The sequence below is a fragment of the Maniola jurtina genome, chromosome 8 (assembly GCF_905333055.1).
Source record: "Maniola jurtina chromosome 8, ilManJurt1.1, whole genome shotgun sequence".
Classification (NCBI taxonomy): Eukaryota; Metazoa; Arthropoda; class Insecta; order Lepidoptera; family Nymphalidae; genus Maniola; species Maniola jurtina.
The window spans coordinates 14,440,744-14,456,159 of record NC_060036.1 but is presented as its reverse complement, the minus strand read 5'-3'; the positions used below and the strand labels follow the sequence as shown (position 1 = coordinate 14,456,159).

At 36.5% G+C, this 15,416-nt stretch overlaps 3 protein-coding genes across 6 annotated transcripts; 1 reads left to right on the top strand and 2 right to left on the bottom strand.

Annotated features, from left to right (window-relative positions):
- Positions 1–101: 101 nt before the first annotated feature.
- On the bottom strand, positions 102–2,254 carry LOC123867906 (peptide deformylase, mitochondrial-like). Of its 2 annotated transcripts, XR_006796534.1 has the most exons (4): positions 1,775–2,254; positions 1,490–1,610; positions 699–1,098; positions 102–256 (listed from the first exon to the last, which is right to left on the bottom strand). XR_006796534.1 is itself a non-coding variant. In XM_045910239.1 (3 exons), the coding sequence occupies exons 1-3, from the start codon at positions 2,108–2,110 to the stop codon at positions 905–907; spliced, it is 651 nt and encodes a 216-aa protein (XP_045766195.1). In that variant the 5' UTR covers positions 2,111–2,254; the 3' UTR covers positions 666–904. The 2 variants fall into 2 exon arrangements, 1 of the variants encoding a protein (XP_045766195.1); XM_045910239.1 differs by lacking the exon at positions 102–256 and having other exon boundaries at positions 666–1,098.
- A 276-nt stretch (positions 2,255–2,530) lies between these two features.
- Positions 2,531–8,169, top strand: LOC123867333 (3-hydroxyisobutyryl-CoA hydrolase, mitochondrial-like). Its single transcript, XM_045909329.1, has 6 exons — positions 2,531–2,742; positions 3,004–3,328; positions 3,823–4,032; positions 4,207–4,481; positions 5,185–5,326; positions 5,931–8,169. The coding sequence occupies exons 1-6, from the start codon at positions 2,740–2,742 to the stop codon at positions 6,074–6,076; spliced, it is 1,101 nt and encodes a 366-aa protein (XP_045765285.1). The 5' UTR covers positions 2,531–2,739; the 3' UTR covers positions 6,077–8,169.
- Positions 8,170–8,738: 569 nt separating this feature from the next.
- LOC123867332 lies at positions 8,739–15,086 on the bottom strand. Of its 3 annotated transcripts, none has more exons than XM_045909328.1 (7): positions 14,351–15,086; positions 13,609–13,918; positions 12,828–12,924; positions 12,642–12,749; positions 11,715–11,822; positions 10,422–10,481; positions 8,739–9,880 (listed from the first exon to the last, which is right to left on the bottom strand). In XM_045909328.1, the coding sequence occupies exons 1-7, from the start codon at positions 14,850–14,852 to the stop codon at positions 9,839–9,841; spliced, it is 1,227 nt and encodes a 408-aa protein (XP_045765284.1). In that variant the 5' UTR covers positions 14,853–15,086; the 3' UTR covers positions 8,739–9,838. The 3 variants fall into 3 exon arrangements, 1 of the variants encoding a protein (XP_045765284.1); XR_006796388.1 differs by having other exon boundaries at positions 9,848–9,880; positions 11,715–11,818; XR_006796389.1 differs by lacking the exon at positions 8,739–9,880 and having other exon boundaries at positions 10,446–10,481; positions 12,638–12,749.
- Between the last annotated feature and the right edge of the window lie 330 nt (positions 15,087–15,416).

The following is a 15,416-nucleotide window of genomic DNA, read 5'->3' as shown; positions in this document are numbered from 1 at the left end:
CTTAGATTTGTGCTGCCCATGGGATCTATCCCAAGTCCAAAGTATATAGCTCTTAAGTGCTCTTGACTGTATCACATTTATATCAATAACAAATAACTCTACTTACAAGCTCTGATTCTACAAACTCTACATCTTGGTTAAAAAAGTACGGCTTGGCTGTTTAATGTTCATGGAATTTTTATCTGCCAGTGGTGTCAAAGCCTCAAGATTTTGTTAGAAGCTGTGTTACAAGCTTTGCTTTTTATTATTAAACTAGCTGATGCCCGCAGCTTCGCCCGCGTGGATTGGTCAGATCCCCTGCAGCATCAGGATTGAGGAGTTGGACTCCAAATTTTTTATGAAACAATGTCGCAATGTTCCTCTATCGATTAAAAAAGAAATGACGCAAATCGGTTCAGAAATCTCGGAGATTTCGGTGTACATAGGTAGAAAAACACAACTCCCTTTTTGAAAGTCGGTTAAAAAAGTAGCCTATGTTACTCCCTGGTCAATTCTCTACTTGTCTGTGAAAATCCCGTCAAAATCGGTTCAGCCGTTCCCAAGATTAGGCTTTTCAAACAGACAGACAGACAGACAAAAATTTTAAAAACGTGTGATTCAGTTATAGTATCGTTCAAATAACCATATGATCTTAATATGCGGTAGTTATTTCGAAATTACAGACAGACACTCCAATTTTATTTATTAGTATAGACTACAATTGTATGAGTGTTGCCTATTATTATACACTTTATTTGTACACTACCAGAAGGAAAATTACAATACAAGAACAAGAAAACAGACAAAAGTAGGATACAAATGTCTGCCTTATTGCTTGCTATTAGTGAGCTCTACCAGGCAACCTTTGAATTAGAGAAATTCTATCTGGAGTTTTATCATCTTTGTGAAGTCCTAACAAAACAACTCATTCGGGTGAGAATGGTACGGCAATCTTTCCTTTAGCCAAGTTGACTTCTTCCCAAAGAGTGCAACAAAGGCTCTTTCTGTCCATAATATCTGTGTACAGCTTCCCGTCTAGGTGATCCATTTCGTGCTGAGCTATTCTAGCTGCCCAGCCTTTGTATAGCTGTGATATTGACTCACCTTCTGGGTTATAGCCTGTAAGGTAAGTTAATTTTCATAGAATGCTGCATAATATACTTACAACATCAAAAAAAAGCCACAGAGGCAGGCGAGGGACATGAACAAAAATAAAAAAATTAGTGAGTAGGTGCAATTTTAATTTGAAAATATCTAAAATATTTTCTTAGTTTTGGCAAATCAATACCCATATTATAAACGTGAGTGTGTCTGTTTATTGGTTGACTTCGCAACGGAGCAATGGATCAGTGGTTTTTGCATGGGTTAGGTTTGAGTTAAAGATTTGGAGAGTGACACAGGCTACTTTTATACTGGAAAATTAAAGAGTTCCCACGGCATTTTCAAAACCTAAATTCACATAGGCAAAGTTGCAGGTATCAGCTCATATCTTAATATTAGGAAGTTTTACCTGTAATTTGAACAGCATTGTATCGGGCTACCTCTGCATTGAAGAACTTAACACTTTCACATCCTTCTGGTTGAATAACTTTTTGATAATCCATCACTTTCAACTGAGGATTAACAAAAACCTGTAATACAAAACACCATATTTTCCATGAAAAAAACCAGTATGTAAACCTCATTATTATCATAACAATATAGCTTCGATATTACAATGTTTTACATTTTTATTTAAACAGGATATTTTATTCTAAGTTTGAATTAATAGTTTTTGGTTCATTTACTCACTCACAGTATACGGCACAACACTTATATTCCTCAGTTTAATAACTTCTGCCGACATTTCTGATATTTGTTTTTCCGTAAGCCTCATAACAAATATTCTTAAATTAACTCCAACTTGCGGTGCCGCCATTCCTACACTGCCATATCTATTCATTACATAACTCAGCTTTTCAATCACACTTTTAATTTCTTTGGTTTTTATTTTCTCTAAAGGAACCGGCTCCGATACTTTACGTAATGTTGGGTCTCCAATTTGAACAACATGTTTGTAAGGCGGAGGCGATGGTCCGTGGCTTGGACCTAGTCTTGCATACCAGTTAATTGTTTTTCTAATTACACCCATTATAAATTATATTTCATTCTTCACCGATAATCAATTTTTTTTGTAAATGCCAACTGCACAGCCACTCTGCGGAAACAGAAAATAAAAATCTGTTCTGAAAAATCGTAACATAAACATAACCTAAAATATGAAAATGACAGAGTAGGGATGTGCGCATTTACTCGACCAGCTACTAGTCGATTTCCGAAAGCCTGTATCGATCATTATTACAATCGCAATTGTTGTGACTGGCTGAATTATCAATTAAATGGTATTCTTGTAGCTACAAGAAAACTATAAATTCAGCTAATCATAGCAACTGCGTAAGATTGATGCAAGTTTTTCGGAATCGACCTACAGAAATTAGTTTTGCCTTAACTATCGATAGTCTATCGATTTTGGACTATCGACAGCCAACACTAGTGTCAACGTCAACATCAAATGTCAAAAGATCAAAAGAGAGAGACGAGAGGTGGGAATACTTTTTCTGTGCAAAATTCTCTAATAATTCTAAAAACAAATGAGAATCTAGTATTTAATTTGAATACTTGTTTGCACTGCCGAGGCCGATATAAATTAAACTGAACGACTTATTTTATATAGGAATAATATTCAAATTCCATCGATAACTTTGTTCAAAGTTCAAGTTCATGGTGAGTATCAACTGCTTTACGATTTACTCAAAAGTATTTGAAAGTTAATATTAAACCCTTATGCTAATACAATCCAAAAACATACATACTATTGGTAGCTACGCGTAGTTTTAATTAAATAATATTGATAGATATAAAGTATCGTAATCTATGACGTAAAAATAAATTATCATATAATGTAAACAACTGACTGCCTACGGTTCATAAGGAGATATACAGTATGATACTGACATTTAATGGTATGATATTATTCTATTACAGATGCTAAAATTAAGGTTACTCCCGCAAGTAACCTCTGTACTAAGACGCACAATGTCCACCCAGGAACCAGATGTGATATTCGAAACGCTCAATAACGCTGGCATCATTACATTGAACAGGCCTAAAGTTTTGAACTCTCTAAATACATCGATGGTTACAAAATTACTTCCACAGCTGCAGGAGATGGAAAGTAGTAAAAGGCTAGTCATTATCAAGGGGGCAGGAGATAAGGCCTTCTGCGCTGGGGGGGATGTTAAGGCAGCTATTGATAAAGTGGAAGGCCGTATTTTCTTCCATACAGAGTATAATGTTAACTATCTCATAGGTAATACTGATGACTTTATAATTTATATATATTCGAATTTAAGCTTCAGTGCAAAATTATGTTGAATTTGTACCTATCCATTCTATACTTCAATTGTATACTTATTAAATGACCCACAACATAAATTAAGTATAATATCACACCAAAGTAGGTGATGATGATGATGCAGCCTAAGGTAATACTTACCTAGAACTTAACTACCTATACTTGCCTAGAAAGAATTCACTCGTCTTTTGAAGGTCCCAATATTGTAATCTTGTTAACAGATGATTGCAAAGTTAATTTCTTCTATTTATTTAATTTGTATAAAATATAAACTAGTAATTTATAGTATGTATTTTTACATGAATAAACTCTATTGATTTTATACCTACTTAAAGATAGTGTGATGTTCTGACTAAAATTTAAAAAAATAAAAAAACTAGTAAATAAAACTACATATTGTCTAAAAAGTGACTAATTCTTTTTAATTATAACTTTCTTGTTATGTTTAGGTAAATACAAAATCCCATACATAGCATTTATAAATGGGATAACAATGGGAGGAGGCTTGGGTCTCTCAGTGCATGGAAGGTACCGGGTGGCGACAGAAAAGACAATGATAGCCATGCCCGAGACTAAGATTGGATTGTTCCCTGATGTCGGTGGATCTTACTTCTTGCCGAGGTTGCAGGTTAACTTGGGACTTTATTTGGGATTAACAGGTACCTAGTAATGTAATTTTTAATTGCATTACCATTATTCACCCATAAATAGATCTGAAGGTCTAATATTATCAATATTTAAATATTAGTTTCAATATTTGATTGTCTATAATAATCTGTTGATAAGTTACCAGTATTGTTATTTGTCAAAGTAGAATATGTTTTATGTTATAGGTGATAGATTAAAAGGCAAGGACGTAGTTAAAGCTGGCATAGCAACTCATTTCGTATCAAGCAAGAGGTTGTATGAATTAGAGAAACTGTTATCAAGGTGCACCAGTGAAATAGAAGTTGATAATTTACTGAACAAATTCAATGAGCCGCCCGAGGAATTCTCTCTTGCACCTAACATCAAACACATAAACTACTGCTTTGCTGCTTCCACTGTTGAAGAGATCATTGAGAGGCTGGAGAAAGTGCAGAATGATTGGTCGGTTAAAACTCTAGAGGTAAACATCTATATCATTTATGCGGTTAATAATCTCATCTGGTGACGGAAGGGTTGACTCATTTTTTGAGCAAAGGCTGGCTTTTTCTGGCTGTCCAATGTAGAAATTCAGCCAGTACTCTTGGCACCATTCCACGCGGGCATGATTTGTACAGTAAATAGATAAGGCAAACTTTAAGTTCTATTGAAACACATATTTTTTCAAATATATAACAAGAAATTAACAATTTACGCTGAGTTGTTTGAAAGGAATTCGAAAATTAAAATTAAACTAAATCATGAGACTCCATAGAATTCGTGTCTTTAAATTCATTTGATTTTAACTTTAATTTTTGAACTTTTCGGACGGAAGTCACGTTTATAAGTCACTTCCGCCTAAAATGGTCGCCAAACAAAACAGCTGTATCTCAATACAGTTGTAGTTCTGTTTGGCAGGCGTATTTATTGAGTGGTACCAAATCATTAGTGATAAAGATTAAAGGCCGATTGACACCAATTGCGTACACGTGACAAGTGCGTAAACCCCTAACACACCGGGTCACGCATGCGTCCACGCTTTACGCAAGCGGTGTGCCATGTTTCATACAGTTCCATACATTACAACGCAGTGGTACGCGCTACGTCTACGCTTACGCAGCCTGTGTGAACAGGCTATAAAATCACAATTTTTCTTACAATGTGATATAATTTTTTAAACATTACAGACACTCCATCAGATGTGCCCCGGCTCGCTGAAGATCACGATGCGAGCGTTACAGCGCGGCGCACAGCTGGACCTGCCGCAGTGTCTCCGCATGGAGTACCGCGTCGCGTGTCGGGCCATTGAGAACCACGACTTTCCCGAAGGTGAGTTTTAACCGTGGAGCCCCTACACCCCTGTCACATCAGAGTACTATACTACGTAACGAAGCGAAACTCACGCTCCCCTCCCCCTTTTTTTCATTGATGACTCAGCTATTGGTGCTGAGCGTCACTCGGTTCTCGCCTTGTTGTCAAGCTCAATCCTGAGCCTCCCCTCCCCGCCCCCCTTCCCCCCTCAAAGTCAAAATCATTTATTCAAAGTAGGTAACCTGCGCCCGGCCCCGGCTTTGCACGGGTAGTTTATTACAATTTTCGCAGGGATCTCTAATTTTTACTGTCGCTCAGGAATAATGTAGCCTTTTCCTGGTGAAAGAATTTTCGAAATTGCTTCAGTAGTGCCAAAAAAAAGATACTTCCTTACAGCTTTCAAAGCACGAAGTAATGCCACGCAGTTCTGTGCTCACCTTGGACAACATGGGCAGGTTATATTAGTCCGTGCGAGTCGGACAAACCCTGCCAGTCGGCAGAAGACCGTAGGGATTTTTCCCTCTCCCGAAATAAAAAAAAGACATACTTTCAAACTTTACCTCTTTATAATCTTAGTATAGATTATGGATGAAGGGCTATAGATCTTTTTTCTTATTTTTAGGCGTCCGAGCTTTACTTATCGACAAGGACAACAAACCTCAATGGAATCCCAAGACTTTAGCCGAAGTGGACGACGATTATGTAGAAAGTTACTTCAAGAAACTCCCGCAGGATAGAGAGCTCCAGTTCTTCGACGCTAAGCTTTGAGTGAAACGAATCTTATGAGTTATGACCTCATATTATATTATGTTGTAATATCTAGTATAAAATTGCTTTATCACCCTTCCTCTGTTACAAAAACGGAGCTCTACACCTGTGATTAAAGGCCGATTCACACCAATTGCGTACACGTGACACGTGCGTAGTGACGCGCGTAAACCCCTAACACACGGGTGACGCATACGTCCACGCTTTACGCAAGCGGTGTGCCATGTTTCATACAGTTCCATACATTACAACGCAATGGTATGCGCTACGTCTACGCTTACGCAGCCTGTGTGAACGAGCTATAAATGTAATGCCTTCTTAGGAAAGTTAAATGCTTGTTAGTGCAGCTTACAAGACCTACAAACATACATGTACAAAAGTGTATTGATTTACTGAAAGTTTCTCAGAAATGATAAAGCAATTTTATGGTTGACTACCTATTCAATTATTATGACTTTCAGTCATACAAAAGAATCAATTATGTATCCAGCTTAAGATGTTGCTATGTAATATTTTTATATGTAAAATTTTGAAGACTTAAAGCATTTATAAAAGTGATGAAAATTTTAGGACAGTAATATTGGAAATATTGCTTAAATGTATCATAGTAAAAAGTAAGTATAATATATATTTGAAATTCGTGAACAAACAAAACATGTAGGAAGGAAAGTAGAGACTTAGGGTGAGATCTATAGAGCGTACTTTGATTTTGTTCAGCTTAAGACAGAGTTGAAACGAGACAGATATATCTCTCACATAAATCTGTCTCGTTTTAACTCAATTTCGATTCGATTCCCGGCAGGAGCAATTTGGGGATTTTTAAGTCCGAGCAAATCAAAGCATGCTCTTATAGACCTCAGCCTATAGCATGAAACAATTTATCTGATACAGGGTGTGTGAGGCATTTACTTAAAAAATAATTACTTAGTTATTTTAAAAAAGATCGAAATATACACGAAATATTTTTAATAAGACCCATTGCATTATTACAAGACATATTCTGCCAAGGTCGGTGCTGACGTGAAGGGTCCCGCATTTTAGGGTTCCGTGTAATGTTGCTAATCCGGATGGGAATATATTATTGTTATACCTAATTATTACATCAGTCATTTTTTAGACTTGCATATTTTGATATTTTTATTGCATGCGTGCCTAAAAAATATAATACCTACTACAATTTTTTATAATTAATGTTAGTAAAATAGGTACATAGAGTAAATACACAGACATAAAGAAAAAGGTAGACGGAGGTGGCGACCAAACTATTCATAATTTTAAGACTAGCGCTTATAACGCCAGCGCATATAAGGTCCACTTTGTTTTTAAGTTCTACATTATGTACTATCGATTTTTATTTCACAAATTTTTCACTCTTCAGAGTTATGTGCGTTAAGTATAGTCAAGTATACTCCGTAGAGTACTACGAAGTAGAGTTTTCCGTACTACTTGGTCACCCAAAATGGTTGACACTTATTTTTGTCTTTGTCATTTGTATGGTATTACGTAACAGAGAAAACCCTACACTTACTTCTCCCTGAATAGATTATACCCACCTGACTCGTACATGTATAAATTCGTATTTTATCTCGACAATGTTGATTGATTTCCAATTTCGAAACACTATAAAATTGACCTAAAAGTTGATTGACTTTCAGGTCAATTTAGTCATTTATTCAGTAGTGTCTGCTTGGGGTGCTGGCTGTATATGTATTGGCGACAAACTCGAAATCTACTCGATCTCGATATCGAGATGTACGAATTCATACTAAGGGTGCTACCGATTACCAGATACCGATATTTCTCCATACCTGGTACGAGACGAGCTTTTGTTTTTGAAAATTAAATTCACTATAGAGACTATTAAACCTTCTGTCTCATTTATTGGTGTCCCGTTTAGTCTACATTTCTCTTTAAGTCTGTGGCTAAATGTTAAGTGTAAAAAATAAAAACATATTTTATATTCTTTGTACCGTTTTTGTACCTTTATTTGTAATCATAAAACTACTTTTATAAGAAATAAGTGCCTAAGTGGAGTTATGTTATGTAGTAAAAAGACTGTTCACAGATTTAAATGAATAAAGACCCTAACTACATATTGTTTTTCATTTTACCTACTAAAAGCCGATTCACACCAACCAGGTACAAGTGACGCGCGTGAATCCGTAGACATAACTGCACGCATTACGTCTACGCGAACGTTCACGCCACGCAAGCGGTATGCCATGTCTCATACAGTTCCATTACAACGCAATGGTACGCGCTACGTCTACGCTTACGAGACGCATACGCGGCCTGTGTGGCCGGCGCTTTAGGACCTCCCTGGCGCAGTGGTCTTCGATCGGTCGGGTGCGAATCCCGGCAGGGTTTGGTTTATGTTTAAATTCACTGGTCTGATCTCGTAGGAGGCTTCGGCCGTGGCTAGTTACCACCCTACCGGCAAAGCCGTGCCGCCAAGCGATTTAACGTTCCGGTATGATGCCGTGTAGAAACCAAAGAGATATGGGTTTAATAAAAACTGCCAAAACCCCTTCGGTTCGCTTCCATCGTAGACTGCATCACCAAGGTACCACCAGGTGAGATTGCAGTCAAGGGCTAACTTGTATCCGAATAAATAAATAAAACCTAGGTGACGGTGCCGAATCTGATGTCACACTTTCTACTTACCTATACACTAAAAAATAAAAGTGCTAGATACCTACCTATTTAGAAAGTGCAAAACTATCAAGAAAAACTGTGTAGCTTATATTGAACGTAAATAACTAGGTACTAGGCAGGTAGATATTTTCACATTAATTATTCAACTAACATTCATACAATATTACTTAGGTAGGTACCCCTTTATATAATTCCAATCACATTTAAATCTGAATATTAAATACGGTGATTGCGATCTACTTGTTAATTGTTAAACATCTCTAATAAGTAGGTAAAATAGTTATGTATTCTGTGCTAATTACTGCTATTTATTAATATTCATATACCTAACTAACTACAAGCCTAGTATTACAGTGAACAGAAATATTTTTAGAAGGTTGGTATAGTTGTTTCGTTTCAGGTTGAAATCTATAGAGCGCACTTACGGCCGTATTCACAAACGTTACTTTGAGGTCTCACAATAAGCTCGAACGCATAGTGTAGGTTCTACCAATCAGATCACTGTAAATTGACATGATACAGTCATCTGATTGGTGGAACGGACACTGTGCGTTCGAGGCTCGAGTGCACTATGAGACCTCATAGTAACGTTTGTGAATACGGGTGTTAGACTTTGCTTAGACATAAGGTATAGTTATAACGAGACAGATTTATGCCAGCGGTATAACGCTGTCTCGATTTAACAATGTCATGTGCTACAGATCTCGTGTGAGTTCCTACCGACTCATCTTGATTGCAGGCAAAGTACATTCGTTTCTATTCGTTTCGATATTACGTCACAGAACACCCGCCCGCCCGCCGCCATATGATTTGACTCGAGCGTCAACCAATCACGTTCGAGGAGAAGCTATTCCCGTGTTAATCAGATCAAGAAATGGAATAGAGCGGCATTAGTTCGTACTGTTTTTGTACAAAAGTTCGTCGTTTTATATGAATGGGCCGTGAACCCTCCGTACACCGGCCCAAACACTGCTGTTACCCACAACGTTATTACCTTTCCTAACCCTAACTAGGCATTTCCACTAACGAGTTTTAAATTTTCTTGAAGTGAAGTACAGGAGTCGCAAAGTCACAGTTTCTAGTTCGCCTTCTATTTGATTTAATTAGTTAATACATAAGTGAAAATGCTGAATAAGATGCTTTCACCATCTGAAACATTGAAAATAAATGTGAAGTCGCGTCAGTATACCTACTGGATTCTCTTATACCTAGGTACAATTATCGTTTCATGTTTTATGCCTACCGCACCAACTTTAAAATTGGCGTGGTTTAAAAATGTGGTGAAGTGTGAGTTGGACTCACACACGACGGCTTCCGTAATCCGTACCGTCGTCGTAGTTACAAGAAATAACACTTTTAATTTTCTTGTGATGTAATTCACGGTTTTCAGATTTTCCCCTTTACTTTTCCTGTTAACTTCACACTAATATTATAAAGGCGAAAGTTTGTATGTGTGTGTGTGTGTGTGTGTGTATGTTTGTTACTCCTTCACGCAAAAACTACTGGACGGATTTGGCTGAAATTCGGAATGGAGATAGATAATATCCTGGATTAGCACATAGGCTACTTTTTATCTCGGAAAACCATAGAGTTCCCACGGTATTTCGAAAAACCCTAAATCCACGCGGACGAAGTCGCGGGCGTCAGCTAGTATAAGATATCGCTAACCGCCAAACATGATTATTCTCACCGAAACATACGCCTGGTAAGAGATCTCCATAATTCCGAAACTTCGTAATACGACAGGCCTCTGCAAAATTGTAATACTTTAATAAAAATTTTACACTAATTTTAATAACAGGCGAAAAGTTCGATTTTATTGTAATGTAACTAGGTAGGTATATAGCAATAAACGATCGAATCGATCGAATTTTCAAAGATTCGTGGCGAGAAATCATTGACGAGTTAGATTCGCGCAAAATGCAAAGAGAAAGAGGTATATAATTATTATGTAGGTCACTACCGCGCAAGGAATTATTTTCTGTGCTTTTTCTGTGGTGATTTTTGTCTTAAAATATTCGATTGTATTGCAATAAGTCAATGGTTGTTGAGTAGGTTTTGTAATCAAGATGTTTAGGTTTTTCATATTATGTAGGTAATTGTTGACGTCGCAAATGGAATAACTACGTGTTTCTTAATTTATTAATATTCTATTAAACTCTATATGGTCAGAAAAGTAATAAACAATTTTTGATTAATAATTTGGTTCTCAGAACCGACTTGAATTTTTTTTGAAGGTATACACTATGCTTTCGGACTTAGTCTAGTAGTTACTCAAAGTAGGTTTTACGAGTAGACGGTGTGATCAAGATGGCTAGCTTCTTACTATAGCTAGGGTTGGTTACCTATGTTCCTACCCTTTACAACATGTAAAGGGTAGGAACATAGGTACGTACCTATGTTCCTACCCTTTACATGTTGCAATAATATTATGACTAACATAAATTTTTAAAATAAAATCAATGTATTTGAAAGCTTTTTCGTGAATAAGTAGTTAAATACGAAACGACTTGTGTCTACCTACTTAACTTTTATATACCTACATAAGTAGTTAGAAAATTAATAGTAAAAGCTTTTTATTACAGAAGCAACTTGGATTTTTTACATGCCGTATCTGTAATTTTTTTTATGCTACACTTTTGATTTAATCTCAAATATGTCTCAAATGAAAAATGAACAAATTATACCATACATCACTTCGCTTGCTCTGCTTAATGATTTCCTCATGTTTTTTTTTTTTCTCTCTCGTCTGGCTTTACAAAGATTAGCCAATGTCAAGTTTGTAGTTATAAGTTAGTTAAACTATACAAGTATGGACCCCGTCTGTGCCGGCGCTCGCCGACATACGCACGGCACCCCCTTAGAGCGCTTTCCAGTCAGTTTTAACAAAAAAAAACACTCCAAAAAGGCAGAGCACGCCCGCCAGCTAACACCAACACAGACGAAGTCCCTTTCCTCATCTTACACATTTCTACCTAGTTACCTGAGCTTGATCCATAGCTATGACCAATAACTTTCGGACTCTTTGAGAGCTCTTGCCGCGACAATTCTGCCAGCCTGAACTATAAATAGCAGTGGGAAGAAGGCCTGCCTGAAATGGTTTCATTTGTTATTAATTATTATTTATAGTTTACTAGCTGATCCCACGACTTCGTCCCCGTAATTTCGAAGTCCCGTGGGAACTCTTTGATTTTTTGGGATAAAAACTAGCCTATGTGACTCTCTATGTCCTTAGTTATATCTATGCAAAAAATCACGTCAATCCAACTTTGGTGCTAGGGGCGGACCAACAAATTCCCGAAAGACCAGCAAAGCATTGATCCGCGCAGGTGCTGCAAATATTTATGGGCGGTGGTAATCACTTAACACAAGGTGACCCGCCTGTTCGTTTGCTCGTTTGCGCTAGTTTTTCAAATGATTCTTACATTTATTGGCGTCACTCAGAAAAACAGGTATTATTTAAATATTTTTATCGAATTATTGGAATGTCCTCTCCAAAACCAACACAGAAAAACACAAGTTTAATGTGTAAGGTTATCCGAGAGTTTTAATCTAAACAAACTAATGCCAAAATAAATAATTTAATTAGAGCGTGATTGCTATCACAACATCTAATTATCCAGTTCACAATCCAAATACCGAAAATATGCGATATCGCTCCGAATCTCAGAAGGAGACTAAACTAAAACCTTCGAAACACCCGTATTTATGCAAGTTCAATCTTGTTGGCCTCCTAGCAACAGATTGTATGACATCGAATGAGCCAAATATCGATTTTATCAAACTACCTGCATTAGATAAATTAATAATTTTATATTATTTTTGACAACTCAAATCAATTTTTAAAAATAACCTTACACATTTTAGCTGTGGTTTTAGTAAGAACTGTTTGAATAGACGGCCTACTTACCGCTACTGTGACATCTCCACCGTTCCACATTAATATGCCAGTGCTGTAAAGTAGTGAAGCTGAAGTCAAAACTATCGTAAAAGCCATTGCTAACGTACGCTCGGTACTCTAAAACAAGATTTAAGCTGATGAAAAAAAAAAACATATACCAAATTACCTAGATAATTTTATTTATTGGTGACTTACCATCATTTGTAACATTTGTAATGAGAAGACAAACACGTTTATAATTATTTGTGCGCTGTATACGAAACCGCAGACCAGTTGACATTGTCTGGTGCACCTTTATAGAAATTTTATCTCAGTTAAATATTCATATGTCATATTTATGTACTTACCTATAATATTATTCTGATTTGCCATTTTAACTGACATATTTTATATTAGTAAAAAAAGATAATTGAACAACTCTGCCGTCCTAACGAAGAGAGCATTTAACTAGGTTTCGACTACTATCGAGATATTCGCGGTTATGATTAGCTACTTACAAATCGTAATATTACATATTGCAGTTTTGATAACCAACAGAACCGAAACTACTGAAGATACAAAAAAGACGTCTAAGGCGAAAATATAGAGCTCATTTTCCTGATTACCCTAACGAAGAGAGCAATACCTATTACCTAACTAGGTTTCGACTACTTTCGAGATATTCGCGGTTATGATTAGCTACTTACAAATCGTAATATTACATATTGCAGTTTTGATAACCAACAGAACCGAAACTACTGAAGATACAAAAAAGACGTCTAAGTCGAAAATATAGAGCTCATTTTCCTGATTACGGATATGGTCTTAAGTTCATTTGCCCAAAAACTCGACTTATTGCACTCTTTGTTAGGACGGCAGAACTGGTTCACTTATCTTTATCCAGTACAACAATAGCCCATGTGAAAAATCGTTGGATACTTTTACAAAGTAAGGTAATTCAGGCTTCTCATTCAGGCTGCATTGTCTGTATACTCACCACAATGTTTCACTATGTAATTGGATTCCAACTTTGAGAGCCTCTTCGTATTTTTGTTCAGCATTCTCTTGACCCGTTTCTCTTATGCTCTGCTCGTCGAATATATCATTGAGACTGTAGAAATAACTTTGTAGATTGTTAAATTGGTAGGCCAGACACCCTGTAGTTATTATTATGAGTATGAAGACTGCTGAGACACGGGTCATGCATACCCACCACATGAAATAGCCAAAGAATCTACCAATACCTGCTGCAATGCTTTTGTCAGTAACGTCGGGCCACGCAGTCACTACTGTTACAAAAGTACCACCTTCAACAATGTTGAAAGAAAATGTAAAAAAAAAGATTATACCATATGTTTTGTTAACAATAATTGTGAATATAAATTTGACCGGCTTGCCCGCGAAATTCAAATTTAATTTAGTTTTTCGCAATTTGTAAACTAATACGACAACGTAGGCTTATGGCATTCTGATTTCGACAGTGGCAGTATCATCCTCACAGGTTTACATAAAAATCTTTATTTGAAAAGGTCCAGTTTAAGAAATTAATTAAAGTATCGACTTAAACTGGACCTTTTCAAGTAAAGATTTTTATATAAACCTGTGAGGATGATACTGCCACTGTCGGAATCAAAATGCCATAAACCTACGTTGTCGTATTGGTTTACAAATTGCGAAAAACCAAATTAAATTTGAATTTCGCGGGCAGGCCGGTCGCTTTGCCCTTAATATATACCTACCACGTAAAACTTGCATCACTCCCTCCAAGCCGTAAGAAACCAACGCGCTCATGAGATTTAAGAGAAATGCCACTGAATACATTGTAGTTTTCTTGATCATTTGCCGTTCAACTTCAGGGTCGTTGTAGACATTCTTCATTTTGATGCATAATTTATAAAGCAGAATGTTTACCTCTTCTTTGTAATATTCAATAACAAAACTATAGCTTGTGAGGATGGAATGACTAAAAGCAAGAATGGTCATGTCACTTGCTTGCTTGGCTGATAAGTTCTTTTGTGTGAAAAAAGACCCCACTTCCATAGCGACGAATATAAAAATACAAACTGTTAGAACTTTCTGTATATATTTGTGAATTGTCTTTGTGTAACCACTCTCTTGCCATTTAAGTAAATCAGGCAATGCACCAATAAGCCAAAATGTATTTACTTTGTAAAAGTACAACGAAGTCTTATTTAGATTGTGTTTAGAGTTGTGATTGGAATTTTCGCTAGACGTTGACATCCTTGCAATAATTTGCTTCTCATAACGTTACAGCAAAACCGTTCGCTGAACTTGTTCAAACTACAATATTATTAACAAGAGTATAAGTAGAAATAAACAAGAGCTTCGCAACTTTTATATCACAAGTAAGAGGTGGATGGGTCTATACTCTATAACATACTGAGTGAAACTCACATTTAATCAAGCATTTTCAATTATTTATGTCTTTTACTTTGTATATTAATTGTAACTATAGTAGTATATAGGTAGAGAGATAATAATATAGGTAGTCAAATGAGGCTATAATTAATAGTACCCTGAACTTACCCAACGGACCTTATTAATATGCCTCTGCTGTTCGTCCGTCCATCAGTCCATCCATCCATCCATCCGTCTCCATCCGTCCGTCTGTCTGTCAGCGTACCGTATCACGTGAACCGTAATTGGTAAAGAGTCAAAATTTTTACAGAATGTGTTTCTATTGCTCCTTTAATCTATTTCTATACTAATAAATAAAATTGGAGTGTCTGTCTGTAATTTCGATATAACTACCGCATATTAAGGTCATATGGTTATTTGAACGAT

Coding starts and splice junctions, on each gene's coding strand:
- LOC123867906 (XM_045910239.1), bottom strand. CDS start 2,110: ATGGGTGTAATTAGAAAAACAATTAACTGGTATGCAAGACTAGGTCCA. Junction 1,611..1,774: donor TAAGTGTTGTGCCGTATACT/GTGAGTGAGTAA, acceptor TTTGTATTACAG/GTTTTTGTTAATCCTCAGTT. Junction 1,099..1,489: donor CAATGCTGTTCAAATTACAG/GTAAAACTTCCT, acceptor CTTACCTTACAG/GCTATAACCCAGAAGGTGAG.
- LOC123867333 (XM_045909329.1), top strand. Junction 4,033..4,206: donor ACTTTATTTGGGATTAACAG/GTACCTAGTAAT, acceptor TTTATGTTATAG/GTGATAGATTAAAAGGCAAG. Junction 5,327..5,930: donor GAACCACGACTTTCCCGAAG/GTGAGTTTTAAC, acceptor TCTTATTTTTAG/GCGTCCGAGCTTTACTTATC.
- LOC123867332 (XM_045909328.1), bottom strand. CDS start 14,852: ATGTCAACGTCTAGCGAAAATTCCAATCACAACTCTAAACACAATCTA. Junction 13,919..14,350: donor AGTGATGCAAGTTTTACGTG/GTAGGTATATAT, acceptor ACATTGTTGAAG/GTGGTACTTTTGTAACAGTA. Junction 12,925..13,608: donor TTACATAGTGAAACATTGTG/GTGAGTATACAG, acceptor ATTTCTATAAAG/GTGCACCAGACAATGTCAAC.